We start from the raw sequence: 24,704 nt of genomic DNA, 5'->3' as shown, positions 1-24,704 counted from the left end.
GTTTTATAAATATACGTGCACCTATACTGTACAGCCTACACATGCCAATTGGAACTGTGTCCTATTGTGATATGTACTGTACAAACACAGTAGGATATGTATTTAGCCATTCACACAAGGAAAATGTCCCCCACATTCTTCATTAATAGAAGAATTAGAGCACAGCAAGCTCACTACCCTGGACTTCAGGAGAGCAGACTTTGGCCTCTTCAGGGATCTGCTTGGTAGAGTGCCATGGGACAAAGCCCTGGAGGGAAGAGGGGCCCAAGAAAGATGGGTAATATTCAAGGATCACCTCCTTCAAGCTCAGGAGCGATGCATCCCAACGAAGAGGAAGTCAGGCAAAAATGCCAGGAGGCCTGCATGGATGAACAAGGAGCTCCTGGACAAACTCCAACACAAAAGGGAAGCCTACAGAGGGTGGAAGCAAGGACAGGTAGCCTGGGAGGAATACAGAGAAATTGTCCGAGAAGCCAGGGGTCAGGTTAGGAAAGCAAAAGCCCTGATAGAATTAAGTCTGGCCAGGGACATCAAGGGCAACAAAAAAAGATTCTATAGGTACACTGGGGATAAAAGGAAGACAAGGGAAAATGTGGACCCTCTCTGGAATGGAACGGGAGACCTGGTTACCTGGGACACGGAGAAGGCGGAGGTACTCAATGACGTTTTTGCCTCGGTCTTCACTGGCAAGTGCTCGAGCCTCACCGCCCAAGCCGCAGAAGGCAAAGGCAGGGACTGGGAGAATGAAGAGCCACCCACTGTGGGAGAACATCAGGTTCAAGACCATCTAAGGCACCTGAAGGTACACATGGTCCATGGGACCCGATGAGATCCATCCACGGGTCCTGAAGGAACTGGCGGATGAAGTTGCTAAGCCACTATCCATCGTATTTGAGAAGTCGTGGCAGTCCGGTGAAGTTCCCACTGACTGGAAAAGGGGAAAGATAACCCCCATTTTTAAAAAGGGAAAAAAGGAAGACCCGGGAACTACAGGCCAGTCAGTCTCACGTCTGTGCCTGGGAAGATCATGGAACAGATCCTCCTGGAAGCTACGCTAAGGCACATGGAGGACAGGGAGGTGATTCGAGACAGCCAGCACGGCTTCACCAAGGGCAAGTTCTGCCTGACTAATCTAGTGGCCTTCTATGATGGAGTGACTACATCAGTGGACACGGGAAGGGCTACAGATGTCGTCTGTCTGGACCTCTGTAAGGCCTTTGACACGGTGCCCCACAACATCCTTCTCTCTAAACTGGAGAGGTATGGATTTGATGGGTGGACTGTCCGGTGGGTGAGGAATTGGTTAGATGGTCACATCCAGAGGGTAGTGGTCAATGGCTCAATGTCCAGATGGAGATTGGTGACGAGTGGCATCCCACAGGGGTCTGTATTGGGACCGATACTGTTTAATATCTTCATCGATGACATAGTGGGATTGTGTGCACCCTCAGCAAGTTTGCAGATGACACCAAGCTGAGTGGTGTCAGGTCAACATGCCTGAGGGACGGGATGCCATCCAGAGGGACCTGGACAAGCTCGAGAAGTGGGCCTGTGTGAACCTCATGAGGTTTAACAAGGCCAAGTGCAAGGTCCTGCACCTGGGTTGGGGCAACCCCCGGTATCAATACAGGCTGGGGGATGAAGGGGGGATTGAGAGCAGCCCTGCCGAGAAGGACTTGGGGGTACTGGTGGATGAAAACCTAGACATGAGCCAGCAATGTGCGCTTGCAGCCCAGAAGGCCAATCGTATCCTGGGCTGCATCAAAAGCAGCATGGCCAGCAGGTCAAGGGAGGTGATTCTGCCCCTCCACTCTGCTCTGGTGGGACTGCACCTGGAGTACTGCCTCCAGCTCTGGAGCCCTCAGCATAAGAAAGACACGGACTTGTTGGAGCAGGTCCAGAAGAGGGCCACGAAAATGATCAGGGGGATGGAACACCTCTCCTGTGAAGAAAGGCTGAGAGAGTTGGGGTTGTTCAGCCTAGAGAAGAGAAGGCTTCAGGGAGACCTTATTGCAGCCTATCAGTACTTAAAGGGGGCTTATAAAAAAGATGGCGGCAGACTTTTTAGCGGGGCCTGTTGCGACAGGACAAGGGGGAATGGCTTTAAACTAAAGGGGGGTAGATTTAGACTAGATAGAAGGAAGAAATTTTTTACGCTGAGGGTGGTGAAGCACTGGCACAGGTTGCCCAGAGAGGTGGTGGATGCCCCATCCCTGGAAACATTCAAGGTCAGGTTGGACGGGGCTCTGAGCAACCTGATCTAGTTGAAGATGTCCCTGCCCACGGCAGGGGGTTTGGACTAGATGACCTTTAGAGGTCCCTTCCAACCCAAACTATTCTATGATTCTGGGATTCTATGATTTTCTGGGTATTTAGAGTTAGCGTATGGTTCCTAAGAGGCAGGCATTTTCTTACTGAATATCATGAAGTGATTCTTTTTAAGACATTACATATGCTAAGTATTTGTCACAGCAAGTATCGGCTGTTCTCTGCTGTCATACATACTTAAACTACTAGACCCTCCTTATTATTTACGTGTCCTTATTGGTGAACAAATATATTATCCATTATTTTGTCTCCTAATGCTCTGCATAAACCATCTTCACCGCTTTGCTGGTGGCCTATCACTGTGGAATAATTGGTAGGTGCTTTTTGATGAAATTCTCCTGAGGCAGTAATCGTGAACAGTCTGCATATTGTTGTTTACTGTCCTGATTCAAGTAAGTAACGATGTCCTCCCCTTCCCATAATTAAAGAAAGACACTGCATTTCATGCTTTTCTTCTATTGAGGAGTAGGGGGGGAAGGAAGGAGGCGGTTCTTGTAACTGATGAACTGAACTCTGATTCAGGTAATCTCAGTTAAATTTGCAGTTGCTACAAACCCTTTGGCTGTGACTTTAAGCAAATCCCTCGGCTCATCACAGGTCTCTTGGAGAACGAATTTTTTTAGAATGGGGACCGGCTGTTATTTTGTGCCTTGCAAATAGGGCCGAGATCTTGCTGAGCTATCTTGCAGCCTCCTTCGATGAAAAAAAAAGAATAGAAATGGTTCACTGAAACACATAATTTCACCACATTTCAGGTGTCGATGAAGTCTAAGAAATTAGCAGCACGACCCCCACCCCGCGCCATGGATTTGTAAGTGAACTTTCGCACCTCGGGGTATATGTCCTATTGGGTTCCCCTAACATTTTTAGGGCGCAGTAGTTTGCGGATGCTCCCTGCTCCCCGCCCGCACCGCAGTGGATCGTGCCAGCCACACTAATCAGCAGCGGCTCCCGCTCTTAAAGGGGCCGCGGCATCTTTCTCAGTTCCCGGGAACCCGCCAGCAGGAGGGGACTTCTGCCAGAAGAGGGGGCTCTGGGCTGATGGTGTCCTACCTCCAGGGATTCCCCAGCTTGAGGTGGCCTGGTGGGGGCCGCTCCCTGCCACCCCTTGTACTGCAGGCTGCTTTAACCCCTTCTGCCGCCTTCAGAGTTTCAGGCTGACAGGAGAAGTTTATGGGGAATAATCCCAGCTGGTTCAGATAAATTAAGAGCAGCTTTATCCCTAATTCTGAAAAAGAGACTTACTCATCCGATTGTCTTTCCACCCATGCTGCATCCCTCCAGGTCTGACCTCCCTTCCTCCCCATCCCGTGTATCTTTCCAGCAGTCCCAGTGCCAGTTTGGAAACTTGTGGGTACCTACATAGCACAAAAACTTTGCATGTGCACCCTGTCCTTCTGTTTGGATTAGGCTGCTATTATTCCTCTTGTTTGAATACCATTTTGTTGCTGCAAACTGTTAAACTTGTTGACCCAACCCAGGCAAGGCCCGTATCTTCACCTGTATGCTCTTCAGCCTTTCCTCAGTCTAATGACTTGCCTCTGCTGTCAAAAAAGTCTGTCCATCCTTCTGTTTTAACATGACCCTGGAAATCCTTTCACTTTTCTGCCTTGATTTCACATGTAATTCATGGACATGAACTGGCCTTGTATATCCATATGTTATTGTTTTTTGAGGGACTGAGCTGACTGAGAGTATAAAGAAAGTTTTTCTTTGTTAAAATTATTAGTGAAAGCCAATTATGGAAGAGAAAGGAACTAAGTCCTTTCTCTTAGGCATGATTATTATATAGATAATACACTACTGTGTGCAAAATGTGGGCTTATTAGAGTGCCTTCCTCTACTAGACCTGTCCTCACATCTCATGTTTTCCATCTGCCTGAGTTATCCTCTTGTTGAGCACCTGAGATATACTTTCAGGGCAAGACTCACCAGATGTTACAAACTCTCTCTGATTTTCAGAGTGCTCTCACATATGCCAAGAAAATATTTATCTGCTGAATTATTAGAAAACTTGGTGACTTCTGGGTGGAAACTAGTGGTGAAGAATTTCAACTTGGTTATGATCTGATACACTGCAGAACTTGAAGCTCTTACATTTCGTACTGAAATAATGAACTTTGACCTTCTGAACATTTCATGCCACAGGTGTTCTAACATGTAGTGAGTAAAATCATAGAATAAGCCAGGACAGTAACGTCTCATTTAGATCCACTACCCTGCACAAAATGGACAAATTCAAAGCTAGAACCAGTTGCTCGACGCCTTGTCCATACATCTTCTGAAGATATCCAGGAATGGAGATTACTCAGCCTCTCTTGGCACTTCTTCCCGGTACTGAACCACCCTCATAGAGGGAACCAATTTTTCCTTACATATAGCTGAAATTTTCCTTGGTGCAATCTGAATGTTACCTCTTGTCCTTCTGCTGTGCACATATGTCAGAACCTAGAAGTCACTTCTGTGGAGGAGCTGCTTCCTCTTCTCTGAATCGTGGCCATTCCAGTCATCTCTGAAATTAGCAATTCCATAATTTCCATCCATATGAATTTTCCCTGTTGACAAATATCCAGAGTTATACTGCCAAAATCTCCCCCAATTGATACAGTACTGACAGTCAGATAAATTAATAAATATTTCTCATATCATTAAGTTCTACTAGCAGGCAACTTTGCTCAAAGCTTGAAAATAAACTGAGTTGTTATCTAGGGGCTCTGCCAGGAGATTGATGATGCAGTTTCATGGGCCAGTTTAAAACACTGTTGCTTGCAAAAAAGAGAGTCCTGCCATATCCCATTTCCATCCCTGGCCACTTTATTCCAGTCCCCTTCATTGCACCAGCACTAGCATTCGGGATGTCGCCCAGATCAGCTGGCTGATCCGAGTGGGACCGTCCTCGTGTCAGTGTGGTACGCAGGTGTCTCGAGCTGTTTATGCAACTGTACTGACAGACTCCAAGCTCCGTTTCCTCTTCCTGGCCCTGGGTGACAGTGAGGGTTAGTCTCTCTGTGCCAGTTTATCCGTATGTGGAATAGCGGTAATAATGGGAATCAATAACTTATTGCGAGATCTTCAAATAAAGGTGGCAAGGAAACGTGAAGCGTTAGTACTTATATGGAAGCAATTTCTTCTAGATTCTTTATAGACAAATGTGAAGACCCAGTCAGTTTATAATCTAAGGGTGATTTAAAGGCTTGTAGAAATGGCAGGATGTTACAATTTTATTAATCAGGTTATGAATAATACTAATTTAAAATTGTAAGATACCAGAACTAGGACACAATAGGTCCAGTATGAGTCTAATATTCAGAATAAAATGCATAAATTTATGCTTCTATATCTGTAGGTAGATATACAGATATCGATAGCTGCTGTTTACTGAAAAGCCAAACATGACTGCTTTTCTAATATTTACAATGCCAGTTTTCTTACTTTTATTGAGTTTTACCATACTTTGTTCTTAGCCTACTTGTCTGGAAACAAAAGATTCCAGAAAGTCTGTGTGGGTGTGTCTGTACACCATTATCCCTTAGTAACCTTTGGAATAGTTGATTCTCTTCTACCAAAATTAGGAGATCAACGTCTCAAAGATAATTTATTCATTTGATAATTTTCTCAAAATTATATTTTGATGATTATCTGTTTGATATATCTTTGATAATTATCTCAAAGAGAATTTGTTCTCTCCTCTCAGATAAAAGGTTCCTATAAACTTAATTCAAATGGTCAACCAGGAAAAAAAAATTCCTGTAAATGTCCCAAAAGAGGTAAAGGTTGCAAAGTGAACCTCATCAAAGATTCAGCACAAGAGAAGTGTCTTATAAGTGCCCCAGCAGATTCAGTCAGAGTTCTTAGACCTGGAGCAACTACACAAAACAAATCCATAGGAAATTGGTTGTTGTTCCATCTGTAGAACTTGTTGGTTCCCATGCTCATGTGAAAATAAAAAGGTGCTGACTTTTTATTTTTTTAAAATAAAGCGTTTCCAGCCTGCATAATTGTGGAGAAAAGCTTGACAAAGCTTGATCTGTGAAGTTTTGAAAACAAGAACATAATTAAAAACAATTGTAGATACAAACAATCACAGTGCCCTCTTAAAAATAGTTGCTGATTTTCAGGAGTCTTACTCACAATTGAGGTTGCGATACCAACAATTTTTTATTAGGCACTTTATTTTTAATCTAATTTCAGGAAATTCTTTATTACTTCTGGTAAAATTCCTACAGATATTTTTTTAAAAATACGGGAAAAGTTAAATAGGGCAGAAAAGCCAATTATGACCTGCTGTTTGAGCATCCTAGTATGCTTTTTTTTTGTCTCTGTGGTGCCTCTGCCATGGCTATGGTCATGGGAAGAATTAACAGGAGAAATTACTGTGATGTTTGAGATGACCTAGTAGGAGGTCCCCCAGCAGACTGATGGGGCACTGATGGTCAGGCTGAGTTACTCCAGTGCAAAATGGAGTTGTTAATTTGGCCTGGGAGTTAAACTTAATTTTGCTCTGAGACAGATCTAAAGCACTCACCCAGTTGTAGGTAGTAGCCCTCTACAGAGGCAAAATGCTTTAAACGCCTTCACCTAGGTCTGCCAGAACTCATTTTACCATTGCCCAAGACTGGTACCGCATAGGAAATTCTTTAATTATCTATAAAAATTGTGATTGAACAATCATTCCAATCCACAAGTCAGTCCCATGACTCATGATTACCAAAAGCATTTGCAGAAAGTACCATGTCATCCTGTCCCCTCAGATTATCCTCTTTCAGTGCCTTTGCTATAGGAGTAAGTCAGTACTAAGTAAGCATTTTTCAGGTTTTTCCAGTCTGCTAACTTTCCCTTCCTACTCTGATCTGTACACATGAATCCGCATGACCCAGTTCACTGTCACCAAATAACTGTCATTACACTTGAGAGGACTAAAAAAAATGCGCTTTTCTGTGGAAAAAAACCCTCTCATTTTTAAAGGTCATCCCTGCAGGTCTGGGATTAGAAGTGCAGGGAGCAGGATGTGGGTGTACAGAGCTGCCCATGCTCCACCTATGGAGCTGCCGGTCTGGCCCTTTCCCCTAGGACCAAGCTTCTCTGCTTAAGACCCCAGCTGCTGCACAGGCTGGCTCTTCAATCGACAGTGATCTCTATTTTCAAGTATGACAGCACCGACCTGCTCGCTCTCCATTCATCTGCAGGTGGGGGCAGCGGAAGAGAAAGGGAGGGAGGGAGAGGGAGGGAGGACACTGCAACCTACGTGAATAATTGATAGTGCAAGGAAAGGAGAGCAGCTGGGTTCCCTGTCTCCATCCGCTCACCAGCTGGGGATGAGAGATCCTTGCTCAGGTAGGGGACGAACAGCTTAGCTGCTTTTATTCTTGTCTTGCCTGCAATGCCAATTAAATATGTTTTGCATCTAGACGGAATGGGAGCAAAGACAGCTGGGGGAGGGTTGATCCAGATCTCTGCTGCTTGCGTGGCGTTGTGTAATGGATGGACCTTGGGGCAGTTTCAGCCTCAGCACAGAAAGTGGCTGTATGCTTTTTAAAAGACATTGTGCTATACTGCATTGTGTAGAGAAGCAGTTGGGAGGAGAGAGAGAGAGACAGTGGAGGTGGAGAGAGCGGATGTCTGTGTAGGAAATGAGACAAACTGAAGAGATGGAGGGGCATGAAAGAGGGTCTGTCCAGACTCAAAGGAATCCCACCCTGATTCTGTCAACCTTTGGCATAACGTGATGAGTCCAAGTGGGCAGTGGGAGGTGCTCTCTGTGCACACTCAGTACTATATTTAGAAGCTGCTTGCATAGATCCGTGGAAAGAGCTGATGTGAAAACATGTATGTTTCTATCTGTGGGTGCATCTATGAGTTTGTGATGACTGAGTGTAATATTGTAGTAATACATAAAAAAAGACAGTTTCTGCCCTGAAGAGTTTACTGTTGAAGGATATGCTGCTGTGTTTATGTGGTACTGTGCAGCTTCTGTGGAGCTTCTTACAATGACTCAAATAATTAATAAAATTGCAGACATCAATTTCTGTGTTACAGCTAATACAGACTTTTCCTATGTGAGCAAAATAAAATGCTAATGCAGTTAATGAAAAAAATCTGTTAACAAAAACTGGGAGAATACATAGCAAAAGGTATAGACACCAACTACTGTAATACATATATTAACATACCTACAAGGATACCTGAAAGAACAGAAACTTGTGTGCCAGTCCCTAAAACACACAATAACTGTAAAATGCATAATGATCTATGCAACATAGACAAATATATGGTTTACAATGTGAGACTATAAGTACACAGAATTAGTCTCATAAGAACACAAGTATCAATAGAAATTGAATCTACTTAGTACAACTAAAGGCTTCTGTTAGGTGATATTGTTGCATCAGCTGTGTAAACAGTAACAATTCTCAGCCTGATTATAAGTTGAGGAACAGTGAGGGGAAAGGGGACCTGTGATTTGCTTACATGTGGAAGTGATTTATTCATATGATTATTGCTAAAGGAGGCTAATTAGAACAGGAATAAGGGTATTTAATAATTGTTTGCTGGTGGGTCTTAAGGGCTTTGTACACAACTGGAGTTGCACAGGAGGTTAGGTAAAGCTGCGAGACAGTTAAATGAAAGCTGAGCCCAGTGTGGTTTTGTATATGAACAAAGCTGGCTCTTGTCTGTAGTGGCAAGCTGCCGAAGAATGGTAGAAAGACCTGGGCCTCTCTGTATACTTTGCTTTCACCATGGCCAGGCTTGCTATTGCTGCTGATAATGACCCTGGGATGGGGGAGGGCAGTAGTTACTGCTGGCAGCCCTCTCTAGCAGCAGAAAATAATGTCTCTTCCTCCTTCCTGGATGCAGCAGAAGTGGCAAGCTTGGCTCTTTGCCTTGGCCCAGTCACATCTCTGCTCAGAGATTCAGGTGAATGCGTAAGAACTGCTTGTGCAGAGAGCAGCTGCTGTATTCACTGCCCTGGACCCATCTGGAAGGCATTTGGGTTGGAGCGAGAAGGTGGGCTGTATGAGTTAGCCCATACTCCAGCATCAGATCTACTGGTGAAAAAAAAAAGAGGTAGACAAGAGGAAATGGAAACACCTGGCCTCCATGCAAGTCACTAAAACCAGCAAGTGGATCCTTTCTTCATCCATTCAAAGTTGTCAGCTACCTTGATTGATTCCTTATAGTCTCTTTTCCCACCCACAGACCCTTGAAGCCCCCATAATCATTTCTATCCAGGTCTTTCATGAGTAAAATTTATAGGAAGCGTTAGGACAAAATTGCTGTACTCTTATCCCTAAAACTTTGATGTAGCTGCTTGCTTTCTCTATTTTTCTTTTTGCCCATCTATATCAGCTATCTCATATTTCCTGTCTGGTCTCTCTGCATTCTGCTTTCACTCTTCCTTTGCGTCTTTTCCTAGCTCTCTGGCTCCTCTGTCAAATTCTGTCTCTCATTCCGTGTTTCCTGCTGTCCCCTTCATAAGTTAGAACAAATCCAGTGTGAGGCTGACGCTTGGTGTAAGATTGTAGCTGCTGCCTTTATAGGTCTTGATGTAAAGAGGAAACATTACATCATCCTGTGGAATGAAATTGGGAATCACAGGAAAAAAAATGTGTCCAGAAGAGCTCTGTGTTCTTATTTAAACTCAAGTATATGCATACTCTTGCAATGGAAGATTGTGTTCTCATCCTCAGTTTTTATCAGTAATGACAATCTACTGATGAGTGAATACAAATACATGTGGTTAAGCGGTTTCTAACCCCTCAAAGTTTGAGCTTCCCCAGAGAATAGCTTACATGTTAGATCAGTGAGCTAGTTCGTAAGGGGGATGTAGAGCCAAATCTCTGTAGTACTTGATGTACATCAGCTCCAAATACCAAAGGCTAGTGGGTTTGGTATCTTCTTAGTCTTCCCTTGAAGGGAAAGGGAAGTTGTGGAGGGTTGCCTTGATGCTCGCTTTTCCCACTGGATACTGAGAGCTCAGGGAGAGATCTTACTCTACAGCAGAGTTAAATAAGGGACCCCTCTGCTGTCCTTGTCCAATACTGCTTGTCTTACCACCCCTGACAATCCGGAGTACAGCTTCCTCGGCTCGGCTGTCCCAGCAGAGTGCTCCTGCAGGCTGTGCACCACCTATGGATCCCCCAGAAAGGGGAGATCTAGGGGGAACTGATCTTCCACAGACGGAGGAGGAGCAGAAGTCATCACCCCATCCCCCGTTGCCTCATCTTCCTCCATCTCTCCTCCTTCTCTGCGCCTTTCCGTGTGCCGCTGCCCGCCCCGGCGTGGCTGGGGCCCGGTCCCAGCTGTGAGGCGCCCTTTGCTGTCTCTCCTTTGAAGCCCAGCTTGGGAGGAAGAGGAGGGGTGGGGGCGGGAGCCGCGGCTTTGCAGGGAGCCGGGAGGGAGCCTGTGCCCTTCTCCATGGCGAGGCAGGAGGAGAGGAGGCTCCCGAGGAGGGAAGCCGGGAGCTGACTCAGCGGAGCAGGCCGGCATGTTTTCCCGGGGGCACGGCTTCCCTGCCGGAGCCTGCGGAGGGTATGTGCTGGTACCGGTACCGGGCGGCCCCGCCTGGCGCCCTGCCTTTCTCCCAGCAGCCCGAGGACGGGGCAGGGGACCGGCTGGAGGCGCTTGGGGCGAATCGCTGGAGCGGGTCCCGGCCCCGGCGGCGGCCGTCTTGTGGGAGCAGGGGGAAGAGCCCTCGTGGGTTGTCTGAAAGAGCGGGGAGCCGATGGGGGGGAAGGCGATGGCCATGCCCCATGCCGGTAGGTCCGGCTTTGGCTTTGGGGCCGGCCCCGCCGCCAGCGGAGCGGAGCGGCCGCGGTCCCTCCCTCTCTGGGCCCCGCTCTGGTCGGGAGGAGGCGGGCGGGTGAGGCTGGCGGGTGCTCCTCTTGCTGAAGGGAAAGAGAGGGCGCGAGTGAGGCTCGCTTGCTTTTCTCCTGTCTCCCCGGGAGTGGGCGAGTTCTCCAATTTGGACTTCTCAGGAGGTGGGAGTGCGGATGCATGGCGAGATTAATTTGCCTCGGGAGTTCTCCTTTCTCCTGTCCTGCAGGAGAAAGGTGGGGAGTGAGAGCTAGCTGGGTTCTCCGGGCCTTGTCGGTACCCTACCCGCCCTTTCTGTCGGTGCAAGAAGAGGCAGGGGAAGCCCTGAGCAGAGAGCTGGGATTGCCCACATGTCGGAGCAGTGGCCCTCACGGGAGGGGCAGAAGCTCCCCAGCAGCCAGAAAGGGGAGTGCAGCTGCAAGTGAGGTTTCTGACTGGAAGTCAGAGTCTGTGGGCAGAAAAGTTTGTGATCAGCTGAGAGCAAACTGCGTCTCGTCTGTAGTAGTTGCTTCCTTTTCCTAGTTCTGTCTTGGTAATTCCTTTTCTTGAATTTTAGGAATCCGTGTGTGAGCAAAATTGAAAGCCTTAGTTTCTATACATACTGGTGTTAGTAGAGTAAGGCTATTCGCGTCAAGTTTTCAGCTGTCTTCACTGAATACCTAAAAGTCTTATTTGGTAGAGCAAATATGTCTCTAAGGGAGAAACAAGGGAGTGAAAGAGCAGAAGCTGTTGCTCAAGGGAAGTGGTTGCCCAGAATTTTCCTTATGAGCATTTCGGGCCTGTTCTTGTTGTTTCAAATTACCTTCAGGTTTTTTGAATTGCCTGTCCCTTCTAGTGAGCGATTTCAAAAAGACATCAGTGTCTCATTGCAAGAATCACTCATCAGGCTGGGATGCCAGTTATTATACTGACTGTCGTTCCATAATTAGCTGCAAATTGTGCCATGTTGTTTCTCTTACTGGAAGGCTTCCAGATTAGCAAAGGTTTTTACAATAGCTGTACACCTGCTTCCCTGTGAACTTTCAGGAAAATAGTTACCTGAGGATATGGGGCACTTGTCTCTTTAGAGCACAACAAATACCCTTTACCTCTGGAATACTTATGAAAGGTGGATGAAAGCACGTATGAAATCTGTCAAGGCCAATTTGGGTTTTTCTCAGAACAAATATTTGCATTGACTTGGTTATTGAACTGGCTCAGCTATAGCAGATGGGAATGATTTTGAGAGAGCTGTATGGAGACATCCTAGGACTGAAATAGCAGAGGATGCTGCCAGATGGGAATACAGGACGTGAGCAGAATTGTGTGTGTGGTGATAGTGGCTTAGAGGTCTGCAAAGGTGCTTCTCATACCATTTCAGAATTGAGAGTGGAGTCTTTAGCAGTGGATCAGCAGTACCTACTTCTAGTTTGGCTACCTGCTTGAAATTAATGCACTGGTTACTCTCACTAGTAAAATCCTAGTTTAGTCTTTAGCATTTTCTAGGCCCTCTGCTTCCCCTTGTTGCTATTTCCTAAAAATAAAGCTTCAGCAAGTATACATATTCCTTTTTCAGTCTGCAGAATTGCTTTTCTTTTTCAGAAGGATGATGATCTGCTTTTTTGTGGTCAGAGTTTGAAGTTCCAATTTGGAAAGAAGTATGTTCTCTTTCTATAAATAAAGCTTTCTATAAATAAAACTTAGTGCTTTTCATTCCAGAAGTTCAAAATTCACACATGGACTTTCAAGCAATAGTTAAAATGGCCCCAAATTTTTGTGGTATTTTGTAAAAGATAACATAAAATCTAAGTCATTCTCCTGGATTTTTAAAGTCCCTCAGCACATTCCTAATCTGGGATAATTACAGAATTGAGAACATCTCTAAATGTATGATAAGACTGGTGATTTTGGCATCTGCTGGAGTCATTTTGACAATAGAACTGTACTAGGATTGAATGGTAAGGAGCAGTTGCTGCACGAAGCGCTCAGGTCAGTCCAAAAATGTAGAGGTGAATTTATGGTGAGAGAAGAGGGTCGGGACTGGCCACACTGACCTCATGTAGGAGCTGCCAGATTTCCATGATGCAGGTGTGTATTTTGCTCCCTACTGAATGCTTCGGGATTCAAACCAGTGACAGTCAAAGAAAAACACTATAGCATGCAACAAGGCCCCAGGGCATCCAGTTGCACATTACTATTACACTTCTATTACACTATTACACTTCTATGTACTATTACACTTCTTTGGAGATGGCTAGTTTCTGAAAATGAGAATTTATCAAATTAAGCTCTTACCTTTTAGGGCTCACGGAACAGAAACGTCAGCTTTCTAAAAGAAACAATGAAAATCTTTTATGTACTGCCTTGGACATGAATTTTGTTAGTCCCAAACATGCTTCAAGTAAATGAATAAAATGATGAGTAAAGCATGCGTTGGTATAATATTAATATTAATTTAAAATACATTTGCCATCTGACTATTCCAATATTTATCTGAGGATGTCAAGACTAACTCCTACATCTTCCCTCCCATATACATTATGGATTTAATCTTTAGATGCATTACACGTCTCTCTCATTTGGGTTTTAGGAGAAAATTGTGGGATGGAAGCATTGTGTTACTTTGTGTAGATCAGCCTATATACAAGTTACATGATGCCATTGGGCTACCCAAATAAATTGTGAATTGTCAGGAATTGGTGGGTATAGAGATTCTTGGAGCTTGTAGTAGAGTGTAGCTTCATGATTACAGAAATATGTTACACTTCCATATGACGGGGAATGTAGCCACTGGGTTCAAAGTAAGTCACTCGGACTCTTACAGGTACTGAACTCTTAGCATGGAAGCAGTAAGAGTCATGCATCTAACAGCTAGAGGATAACAATTCATGATTGCATTACAAAGTGGATGAGCCTTGTCTCTTGTATTAGAAACTTGGGCTTTGTTCCCAACCCCACCTATGTGACCTTCACCATGACTTAAACCCCAGTTGTGACTGCTAGTAAAATCTGTGAATGGCATGGAAAGTTTATTAGCTAACAGTAGGAGCGCTGCAGCTAGCAGTGAGACTGTCCATAGTGCAATGGGCAATGCAATATATGTCTTTTAAACTACAGTGTATTGTTTGTGTTATTTTTTGTTTTCTCTTTTATGAAATCAAATAAGTGCTGCTGCTGCTATTTGTATACACTGCTGCTCCAGCAGGGGCCAAAATAAGAATATATTTTCAATAGAAGATGTGCAGACAAAAGCCCATCTAATGCACACACTGGCTTTACTAGCAGTGGTAACACAGAACCATGCGTGCGTCTCTCCTGCAGGGTCTATCAGTTCTGTTCTGGCACCATCTCTGTTATGTTCCTGTCTTGGAGAGTAATACCCAGGCTGTGGCAACTGGGGCTGTCCTTTAGGTGCTGATTTCAGTGATATTTCAGAACTTCTAGCTCTTTTAATATGGTTCAGTTCTGAGATCTGATCCCAAAGCTCCCTGTGAGACTTGTCTTTATTCTGCTGCAAATCTATGATAGAGGAGAAACTTGGCAAAAAAGATCGTTCAGCACTTACATGACAGTTGTGAGGAGAATAGTGCGTGTGAACAGAGACAGAGCTGTCAGGGCCAGAAGATTTTTGCTGTTATATCCAGGATGTTTGCAGGTGGCACGTGGTAAGTAAGACAGCTAGGGAATCTCACAGGGAAATGACAGCTTCCTCATAGGCAAGAAATGGTCTGGGGAGAGGAAGAGTAAGCAGAAGGCAAAGGAGGCACTGCAGGCAAGCACTGGCATCTTGAGTTCTCCAAGACTTAGAAGTTTTTCCTTTTTTCTTTTTTCTCCCCTTCTGCCTCTGTCTCTTGCAAGGAGGTTTGAGGAGGGGGTGCGCTGCTTCAGTGATGTTATAGACGCTCCCACCCAAGGCTTTCCATGTGCTCCCGCTCCTGCTGTCTGCAACAAGGTAAAGGCAGTCCCCGTTCCTCTGGCTCAGGGTTGGAATGTGCCTTGAACCACTGAGCAGAAGAAATGACTGAAAGCAAGCTTGTGTGCATGCATGTGTTATAGCTATAGTTGCCCACTTCTGTGAGAATCCTAAACTTCATCGTTTAACCATTTCTTATGCTATACTGTATCAAGTCAGTAGTCTGACCCTTTGAAAGAGAGAAATTCCTGATACCTGTCCGATCAGGTTCCAGGTCAAGCTTTTGCAACACAAGCTGAAGACAATTTGGCCAGTTGTATTGTCCATGCTATCTGTTAAGGAAGAATGATTCCATCTTGTCTTCAGCGAGCAAGTAGTTTCTGTGCCAAAACGTGGAAGGAGCTGTTGGCTTCTTCAATATCTGGGTTACCACAGAAGATGACGTTAGCTTCTGCAGATGTTAAATTCTTTTCCCTGTTGTCTTTTCCTTTTCACAGACTGTGGACTTGTTTGAGATGATTGAAAAAATGCAGGTAAGGAGAAGTTATTCTGTCAAACTTAGGGATCTCTTGATTTTTCATAGCCAAACAAATAATCAGCTGCTATTTGTCTTGTCACTTCACTCTCAATATGCTTTAGTTTGGGCTTGCAGAATATTTAGCTCTTCTAGGCCCAAGCTCCTATACCTACTCTTAAATGGAGTTTCAAAAGCGTTTTCCTGTGTTCATTTTTGCAGCCAGCATGATGGAAGGAGTAGACGCAAATTATTATAATTCTGTCTGTTCTTTGCAGAAGTGTGATTCTGAGAGAAAATCAAAGTTGCATTATCTCTGGCATCTTCTTCGAGAAACTATGTTTCTGCTGGGTAGCAGCTGCTAATGACAGGTGATTAATGGGATGTTAACATAACTACATTTAGCAAGGTCAAACAGTTTAATAAATAACTACTGTAGGCCCTGTCTTTAACTTGCACAAGAAAGAAGGACTTTGGCTTAATTCTCATATGGAAATAAATGCATTTAGTTGCATATATTACATTATAAAATTAAAATAGAATAAAAGGGAAAAAAATAACCCTGCCTTTCCGAATAGAGAAATAGTAATACAATAATATGTTATATATCTAACAACAAAATCTTTAAAACTAAATTTTTTGCATGATCTGTTCTTAGAGCATCCTTACAGACTACCAATATTTTCTGAGTGGTATACCTCCTTTAAAATGCTGTGGTTAACTTTGACCTAATATAACATGTAACATGACACATAACGCCAGTCTTTTATTATATGCAGGAATTAAACTTGTAAGAAACAATTAACTTCTTTTCTGGAATTTGGGTGATCAAATTATGGATATGAGAAAAATGCAAGACTTTGGTGGGATTATAAAGGTGAGGAGGTAGAAGGTAGCAGCAAAATGCTGAGTACAGAGTTATGAGGCTGAAGTACTATTTGGTAGACTAGAAAGGAGAAGTGGGGGAAGAAGGGGCTGAAGGTATATCTTCTGTATAGTCATGTGTAGGCAGACACAGACCTTGAAACCACTGTACTGACACCCAAACTATGTTTGGGATATATGCTCAGTGCTTTAGAATAACAAGCTCTGTAAGTGTGCCTTGCTCATTTAACTCTGTGTCCTGGTTTCGGCAGGGATAGAGTTAATTTTCTTCCTAGTAGCTGGCACAGTGCTGTGTTTTGGATTTAGGATGAGAACAAAGTTGATAACACACCGATGTTTTAGTTGTTGCTAGGTAGTGCTTACACTAGTGAAGGACTTTTTGGTTTCCCATGCTCTACCGACTGAGAAGGCTGCAGGTGCACAAGAAGCTGGGAGGGGGCACAGCCAAACTGGCCGAAGAAACATTCCATACCATGTGACGTCATGCTCAGTACATTAACTGGGGGAAGCTGGCCGGGGGGGCTGCTGCTCGGGGACTGGCTGGGCATCAGTCGGCGGGTGATGAGCAATTGCACTGTGCATCACTTGCTTTGTGTATTATTATTATTATTATTACATTATTATTATTTTATTTCAATTATTAAACTGTTTTTATCTCAACCCACGAGTTTTTCTCACTTGTGCTCTTCCAATTCTCTCCCCCATCCCACTGGGGTTGGGGGGGGAGTGAGTGAGCGGCTGTGTGGTGCTCAGTTGCCAACTGAGGTTAAACCACAACACTCTGTGCTAGAAAGTAAGCTTGAGCGTGCAGAGCTTCTCGTTCTGTTGAAGTGCATGTTAAAAGGTATGACAATCCTTTCCAGGAACAATCACTAGCAGATGTCCCTTACTGGAAGACTGTGCTGCTTAAGATTCTCAGTGTTTCTCAGCTCCCAGTTTACCATATGAAAACTGTCTGTCGTGGGATTTGGACCTCTTTAGTTGGAGATATAACAGAGGGAGCTGATGAGAACTTCCAACATATACAGACCACCTAATTTTGCATCTATATTGGTTTCTTAGCTGCCCGTTGTTAAGACTGTATAGTGGTGGTTTTTTTTTAATTTAGCTTGTTTTGTCACCTGACTTGCACTGGGAGAATTAATAACTGCTGCTTAAGTATCACAGCAATTTTTTGAAAGAAGGGAGGAGAGGTGTTTTCCAAAAGAAAAAGCTCCCCCCCCAATATTTCTTTTTATTATTTGTTGTGATCTTTCTTTATATTTTTACTAATTCTTTATTTATTCTATTTTTGTTTGGTTTTGCTTTCCCTTTCCTTCCATTTGACTCTGGCTATCCTTTAGATTTATTGAATTATTCTTGAAAATTAAATCTGAGATTTTCATTAGCCATCAAGTGAGTAAAAGCCAAAATAGGAGACTTGGACGTTTCTCCTGTAAAATAACACCAACAAAGCCACAGGATAGAATTAGTTTTTGAGTACTTTAACAATTGGATTGGAGTATAGTTGTCTGACTGAAAATTAACATAGCCATTTCACATTATGTGTGATGAATTAACAGGTAAAGTTTTGCTCTTTTTAAACTGAAACCTGTCCCTGAGATCTGGGAATGAAGTTTGCTTTTTTTCTTTTTTTCTTTTTAATCTTAATAATCATTACTTGAAGGAAATGGGCTACTGGCCGCATTGTTCTATGTATACAGATGTAGTGAAGTCACAGTAAATACTTTGTTAAGGACACTTAGGAATAATACATTGTTACTAGATTGCTCTGCAGTGCAAGCAGTTGAAAAGCAAGCAAATCTTATTTCAGCCAATAAACCCAGATGTTTTAGGTCTTCACATGCTTGCATAACCAACCCCTCTTCACTTACCTGCTTTTGTCTTTTATGGTGTGATGTTCACTACCTCTATCCCGCATTCGTACAGTTTCAACATGTCTTTCAGTCTTATTTTCTCACAAATACCTTCATGGTTTTTTTTCCTCTGTCCCCCTTCATGGTTTTTTTCCTATGTCCCCTTTTATATCTAAGTTGTCTGTTTTGAAGTAGTCACCTCAAGGCACTGCTCTTTCCCCATAAAAAACATGGGTTATCATAGCATTGTTATGCCATGTTGGACCCAACTGTGAGTCTGGATGGCTTTTTCCTCTGCTGTCTGTTCTTTCATCCTGCTCAGGCCAGGTTTTTTCCCTGTAAAAGACCCTGGGAATATCCGATTCCCAGACCGATGCTGTCTCCAGTAAGCTACCCTGGGAGACTGTGAGGGAAAGCCTTTCCTTAAAGGCAATGCTGCAAGCCAAGCTGGACCAAACCAGAATGGTGTCTCAACAGGTGGCTGAGACTGCTATAGTTTATGCCCCTCCCTTTTGAGGAATGACAGTGATCATCAACCAGTTGTTCTGCCCATGCTTTGACACTTCAACAACTTATGCTCTAAGTTCCCTGCAGTCCCAGTTACCCTCTAAAATAAAGCTTTGGACTACATGGCCCAGGGCTGCATTAGATCTTTGCTAGTATCTGAAGCTTCACTCCAGAGGAGAGGTTGGTAGATTTAGGCCTATGTCTTCTGCTCCCAGGCTACCAGGAGCTCCTTTAACAGTTCAGTCATGCAATGTGCTGGCACCTTCCTCCACTCTCTGTAGATAGAAACAGCAGCTCCTTTACAGCAGCCCAGGAAGTTTTCCCTCAGGCCTCTCTGAGATACTGGTCTTCTACCAGGACCTCCTTTGAAACCAGAAACTTTTTGCAGTTATCAGATCTGCCAAAAATGCCAAGGGAGGGAGAGAAATCTTGCAAAATTGCAGTTTCCCAACCTCCATTTCTGTGTGCAGAAATCCCCCGGTGCATAGCAATTTTGTCCCGGTATTTTCCACAGTTTGTTCCAGAAGGCTGGGGCTGCTTTGTACCTGCACGTCTCTCCTGTCTCAATCCTATTTTGTTAGAGCATAGGACTTTCTTGCCCCAAAGAACTGTTCCCGAGACCCCTGTTTCAGAACCTAGCCTTCCTCATGAGCCCTAACACACTAGGTTGACAAGTGAAACTCCAGATCACATCAACAAAACATCCATTTGCACTTATATTTCATGCACTCCACTTTCTCAGCTTTATGACTTCCCCAAATGCAAAAGGGTTAGTACTACCTCTGCAAAAGGTAAAGATCACTTGTCAGCCTCCATTCCATCTTAATTTCGCAACCTACCATGTCCTGCTAATTTGTTGTTCATTTTGTCAGTGCTGCCTACTGACATTGCAATTTGAAACAGATCTTCTGACATTTCCCTATGAAGAATAGTTATAAACTGGTATTTGTTCAGGCTTCTCTGTTGAAAATACAAATGAAAATTTTTTTTTTTTTTTTTTTTTGGGGATAACTCTCTCTAAGCTCAGCTTTTATAGTTTGATCCTGTGTCACCCTGTAAACATTTTGGCAAGCTTCTTTCTCCTAATATAGTTAAGGAAAATATTTTTTTTGCTGTTACTATGTTATCTGCAGATTGTTCCTCACTGGCTTTATTGTGTTTCTATATTTAACCAACTAAAATTTGTTGTTACTGCTATTTTTTGTGTTTGAACTCAACTTCAGACTTATGAAGCCCTCATGCATCTACTAGTCTCCCTTACCCTGGAGTTTAGCCATACTGGTTTACTTCTGGTGTTTCTAAGAGTTTTTTGAAGGTGTTATGCATTTGTTGTGAGCTCAAGGTCTGGTTCCTCATCATTTCATGAAGGTTTAGCTTTTTTAATGCTCATTTTTAGGTTCTTTTAATAAGCTTTCTCATTTTTCTATAACCTTTTTTTTTATGTGGAATGTATGTCTTTTTTTTTTTTTTTGCTCCTGCAAGGAGCATCCTGGTCATTATTAATCCTCGATCTAATGTTGCTATTGCCCAATGTTAATATTGTTGCTATACTAGCAGTTTTTTCACTCTATATGGCTGGAGCATTGGCCCCAAACTTTTGCTCTTGAGCCTCTTACATCTCCACTGTAGACGTCCACTCAGATACACATATTTCTGCCAGATACTAGTTTACAAGCTAGTTCCACTGTAGAATACTTGCATAGACATAGCTGTTATAAATCAGATCCTGCTTATTTTCAGAACAAAGTCGAGAGCTGCTTATCCTGTCTGGAATCCCCAATTAGCCACTCCATTAAGCAGTCACTGATGGTGTATAAAAATGTATACATGTGTACCAGCATGGTCTGGTATGAGAGTTACAAGATTTAGGTGGCAGTAGTTGAATTCTCGTGTATTGTGTATAAGAGAAAGCTGCAACTTAAATCCTGGTCTTCAGCTTCCTATCTGACAATGCAAATTTTGCCTCTTACTCTTCTGTCTGTATTGATGCCCACTTGGACTATGGGCAGCATTTTATTGGGAGCCTGTTGGCCCCCATATCTTTTTGGCTTCTTTTGTTCTGGGCCTCTGCTCAGTCTGTGTTGGGGCTGTCCTCACTAACATTTTCCTGTGTGCTTCTGCTGCAGAAGTGTGGTGTAAGCGAGCTAGTCTTGCCATGGTGAGAAGGCAGAGGATAGAATAGCCTTAAGAAAGAGAATCAAGTCTGGATGCCAGCTGCTGATTCAGGAAGAAACTAGGCACCCAGTAGTCTCTTCCCCTGCCATTCCAACTCACCTCACAGTAATGGTGCCTAGGAAAGCAGATGTGCAGGGCTTTGCTATGTGGCTCCTTGCTGCCTGCAGGAGCCTGTTGCACAAGTCAGATGTATGGATGGATAGCAGCTCTGACTTTCTGTCTTACCTCCAGGAGACAGATTTGTTCCCTTATGTGGATGGAAGCAAGGCACATAAGCTGCTTAAAAGCCTTCTTGCCTAGCCCTAATCCTCAAAATAAATGTTTGTTACTTCTCTTAACCCTGCTCTGAGGTTCTCGATGCTCTGCCAGTATCTTCAAGGGAGAGGGAAGAGTAGAACAGGAATGAATGGTCTGAAATACTGTTCTTTCATGTTCTGTCTTTATCTCTTCCTTTTTTTACTGCTTGGGATAGGAAGTAAAGTAGCTAGAAGAGATTAGAGAATTAAATAAGAAAATCAGTTTGGGAGATTTGCTTTTAATTTCTGCTAGCTTTCTGCTTTTTAAGAAATGTAAGGGGGGGGGGGGGGGGGCGCTTCAGTTTTAATGCCAAACTAGGGGACTGGCCAAGTTCTAGCTTTACTCCTTCTGTTTATTCCAAACTTGCATAAAATAGAATACTACAGAGAGAGACAAAATATGCATATTGGGGATATGGAGAAGGACACAGAGGGTAAGTGAAACAGACACGCTAAAACATAGGATTCACTGTCTGTGACTTTCTGTTTCCAGGGGAGTCGTCTGGATGAACAAAGGTGTTCCCTTCCAGCTCCTCTCAAGGTCAGGCCAAACTGTTGTTGTGTCCTAAGTTGCTGAGAATGGCAGATAATAACTGACCTGGCTTGCAGTGTATTTTCATCTTGGAGTGAACCGGGAGACTACAAACAACCCAAGAACACATATATGCTTGTCTCATTTATTTATTTATTTAAAGTTGCTGCACAAAAGGGTGAAACTATGTAGCTGAAGCAGAATCAATACTTCCCTTTTTCAAATTTAAGTGGCTCCAATAAGCATTTAATATTATTAAAAATCTTAGTTTTGACTAAATAATTTCTTAAATTTTATTCAATTTAAGACCTATAATAATATTTATGAAACCACATTGCATTTATTTCAGTCGTCTGCTTGAGGACTCATAAATGCTACTAGAAAGCTGGTCTGTTTCCCTTAATATTGGGCCAATAAGAACAGATTCCTATCTTTAAATTCTCTTCCTCTCCATTCTTTTAGTCTCAGCTCAGGCACAGTAACCTTAAAATCAACCTCGACCTTGAATTCAATCTTGGAGTGACCTTAAAAAAACCAAAAAAAGCCACACAGAGAATTGATATAGCTCAATTCTGACAGAGATAGTCAGTGCTCTTTGTGGTGACGGAGGGGGCATCCAACTGGTATAAAGCGGCTCAGATACTCCTATTCTTGCAGTCATGCCTCAGCCCTGCTCAGTTGTATACCATAGGTCTAGCTATGGAGAAGACACAACCTTGATCTCGCTGTAAATACAGTACTATTTCTACCATCCCTACTGTCATCTCTGTCTGCAGCTGTCTAACACTGCATGGAAGGAAAGGAGAGAGGCTCTTACTCCTAACCTCATCCAATTTGCCTGTAGTTTGACTACCTCATTTTGCATGCCTGTTTTCTGTGTAGTTTCAAGGAGGAAGGTGGGTGAAATCTGACTCCTGAATTTATTGTTCTCAAAGTTCTATATTATAATGCCGAGACCTGGGAAATGGAGTCTAATGTTAAATCCTAAAGTAAAACTCTAAAGATGGACTAGGGCAGAGTGGAAGCTGAGGGCACAGCTTGCGCCATCATGAGAGCATAACATTTTAAATGATGTCACGCATTTTTTGCTAATGGTCTCTTCTGATTTCAGACAGAAGAGGAGTATATTCCTTACCCCAGCATCCACGAGGTAAGTTAGTACTGCTCTCCTCTGTTTTTCCTTGGACTTTATTGGCCTTTCAGCTTATTGGCCTTTCAGCTTATTGGCCTTTCAGCTTTCATGTTCTCTGTCCTTCTGAATAGGTATTACAGAAAGGGTGGCCATATCCTCTCATTATCTTACCCCAGTTTGGGGGCTACTGGATTGAAGGGACCAGCCACAACCTCTCCAGCTTGAGTCCAACTCTGCCTGATGTACCCTTTCCCTGGAGTGGTAAAGTGAAACTGGAGAGTGACCCTACAGCCAAGCTGTACCGCAAACATTTTCTGGGGAAGGTAAGGGTGATCTTCAGAGCCTTCTCTGCCCACCCAGCCTCAAGGCTGAAGTGTATCTTGGGCTTTTCCTGATGGACTTAGAAATAACTGCACAGTCACTCCATTTCAATTCCTCGTGATGCCTTGAACTAATGTAAATAAGGTACATACTACTGTATGGCTAGTAGTGTGTTAGGTTGGTCCTGTCCCCATGTGATATGTGCATCATCCTGTGCATTAACAGAAGAGAAAGGTTTGCACAGGAAATGCTTATATTTGGTTAAGAAGCTCTTTTGAGGCTCCTGGACAGATGCCAACCTTGGGATGACAAGGGGAAAAAAGTGTAATAATACTGGAAATGGAGATGGTATTATTTTTAGAGGGGACTTCAGCGCCTCAGTAGTAAGAAAAATGGTCCATTTTCCTCGGTATAGATAAGCAACAAGTATAGTCACCACAGAATGTGTATGAAGAAACTGGACAATGTGTTTTATAGCTGTTTGATTTAAGTAAATTTGGTGCTAAGTGTTGCCTGACTTTAAAAATTTCAGTCTGACAGATAGGGAGACAGAGCTTGGCCTCATTAAGGGAATGTTTGTTGGCTGGCCGTTAAGGTCCATCTGGGTTGGCCTGTTTAGGGAACTGATTGATTCTCAGACTGGACCTCAGGATGATATTAACCATCAAGATAAGTGAGAACAAACCCATGATCTTTTCTGAGACTCGTTTCATGGCATAAGGAGATAAGAAAGCCTGACAGGTATACTCATGCTGCATCTTATTCAGTGGTCTCCCTCTGCAACTGCTTAGTAAGTTCAAAACCAGGAAGAGGTGGAGTTTTGGGTAGTACTGGGGACCTATTCTGCAGTAGCTGGACTTGTCTGAATGATCTTGTGTAGTATGCAACGCTAGAAACCGATATTAATATAATTTCTATGTAAAGTACCCTTCCTGGAGGCTTCCTCTCTAGACTGGCAAATCTGCTGTACAATCTGTTAATGGACATTTATCCTGTGACATTCTGGAAGCCTTCAGTATGCCAATTGTAATTATTTTTCTGTCATGGTAAATTTAGGGTTGTGCTTGAAGGTTTCCAGAGCCAGCTAGGATGAGACGCAAATTGGGATATGATTTTTTTTCACTCTGATTGTAGGATTCACTGCTGACCTGATATCACAGAATGGTTGAGGTTGGAAGGGACCTCTGGAGCTCATCTTGTCCATACCTCTGCTTAAGCAGGGCCATGTATCATCATTGCTCCTTCCAAGTGAGATCAGGAATTCCCATACCATTGGACTCTATACATTTGCAAAGTGCCCAACCATCAGTGCTTCAGTACTACAGAAAAAGTCCTCTCACCTATATTCTTTCTTTTCTACAGTGTCCAGTGTTTTATTCTTTGTCTTAATTGACAGGAATGTGTGTCTATGTTCCATTAAACATGCAAGTTTTTGAGCAAGCCAGTGTCAGA

At 43.4% G+C, this 24,704-nt stretch overlaps 1 protein-coding gene across 23 annotated transcripts in view; it reads left to right on the top strand.

Moving 5' to 3' along the window:
- The first annotated feature begins 7,357 nt into the window (after nt 1-7,357).
- The window catches only part of LOC143164195 (rap1 GTPase-activating protein 1-like), a 56,042-nt gene continuing 38,695 nt past the window's right edge, over nt 7,358-24,704 (top strand). For 14 of the 23 annotated variants that reach the window (XM_076346506.1, XM_076346479.1, XM_076346563.1 and 11 more), the window contains exons 1-6: nt 10,725-10,857; nt 14,980-15,073; nt 15,532-15,567; nt 21,761-21,808; nt 22,911-22,949; nt 23,063-23,254. In XM_076346506.1, coding sequence (XP_076202621.1) covers nt 10,814-10,857; nt 14,980-15,073; nt 15,532-15,567; nt 21,761-21,808; nt 22,911-22,949; nt 23,063-23,254 — 453 coding nt within the window. In that variant the 5' untranslated portion in view covers nt 10,725-10,813. Of the gene's footprint in view, nt 7,515-7,604; nt 7,663-10,724; nt 10,858-11,037; nt 11,085-11,221; nt 11,307-14,979; nt 15,074-15,531; nt 15,568-21,760; nt 21,809-22,910; nt 22,950-23,062; nt 23,255-24,704 lie in introns of those variants that run through there. The other 9 variants (XM_076346525.1, XM_076346515.1, XM_076346660.1 and 6 more) reach the window with 9 other exon arrangements.

The sequence above is a fragment of the Aptenodytes patagonicus genome, chromosome 1 (assembly GCF_965638725.1).
Source record: "Aptenodytes patagonicus chromosome 1, bAptPat1.pri.cur, whole genome shotgun sequence".
NCBI lineage: Eukaryota > Metazoa > Chordata > Aves > Sphenisciformes > Spheniscidae > Aptenodytes > Aptenodytes patagonicus.
Note: the sequence above shows the minus strand (reverse complement) of the source record. Positions and strands in the feature narration are given on the sequence as shown.